An 803-nucleotide genomic window follows, 5' to 3' on the forward strand; every position below is an offset into this window, starting at 1 on the left:
TTCTTCCTTGGACCGCTTCCCTTTCGACCATTTGCCCGGCCGCCCTTGAACCGACCAGCATTCCCCTTTACTTGAAACGCTTTCTTCGCGGTGTCCTTCTTCTCCTGCCGTTCGTACTCCTTCGGCAACTTTTCCTTCGCCTCGATGAGATTGATTTCTTAAGCGTTCTCGATGATCGACGAGATAACCTCGTACTCAACGGGAAGACTGCTGAGCAGAATAACCAACTGCCTGGCCTCATCGAGCGGCTCTCCCAAAGTCTGGAGACCAACAATGAGCTCGTCGAACGCATCAATGCTTGGACATTGTAGAACCGTTCTCCATTTTAAACTCGTGCAGACGGCGTGTCAGCGTGACACGGTTGTGCAGAGTGGAACGGTTGTAGAACTCTCGAAGCGTAATCCACGCTTGCAGCGCACGCGTCGCGAAACGGATCTTAGTCTGGTGCTGTAGTTCCACGCCTTGCGCAATAATCCCGAGTGCTTTCGCGTCACTAACAAGCCGCGCCTCTGTGATCTCGTTCTCGGGCTTCACGACCTCAATATGCGCCAGCAGCCCCTTCCGGGCGAGCGTCATGCGCATATTATACTCCCAGTGGAAATAGTTTCCACTCCCCCGGAGGACTTCGGCTCTCTTGGTCGTCCTCATACGTGTAGCGTTTCGTGTAGAGCGTACTGGGTCTGGTTGTCGCTGCGGCTGTTAACCTGTTGTGGTTGATGTGTCGCTTGGAAGGCAAATGCCGAAGTGAGTAGATTAAAGTCAGTTAAACTAGCCCTACTTGTCCTACCCCCTCTGCGTACCCT

The 803-nt window shown here is 53.4% G+C and overlaps 1 protein-coding gene across 1 annotated transcript in view; it reads right to left on the reverse strand.

The window, feature by feature from the left end:
* Window positions 1–291: 291 nt before the first annotated feature.
* The window catches only part of PPTG_24310 (hypothetical protein), a gene marked incomplete at both ends in the record, with an annotated part of 4,422 nt that continues 3,910 nt past the window's right edge, over window positions 292–803 (reverse strand). Inside the window, one exon of the mRNA XM_008916322.1 lies at window positions 292–558. Within this exon, the coding sequence (XP_008914570.1) occupies window positions 292–558 (267 nt within the window). The remainder of the gene's footprint in view (window positions 559–803) is intronic.

Source organism: Phytophthora parasitica (assembly GCF_000247585.1).
Source record: "Phytophthora parasitica INRA-310 unplaced genomic scaffold supercont2.82, whole genome shotgun sequence".
Classification (NCBI taxonomy): domain Eukaryota; phylum Oomycota; class Peronosporomycetes; order Peronosporales; family Peronosporaceae; genus Phytophthora; species Phytophthora nicotianae.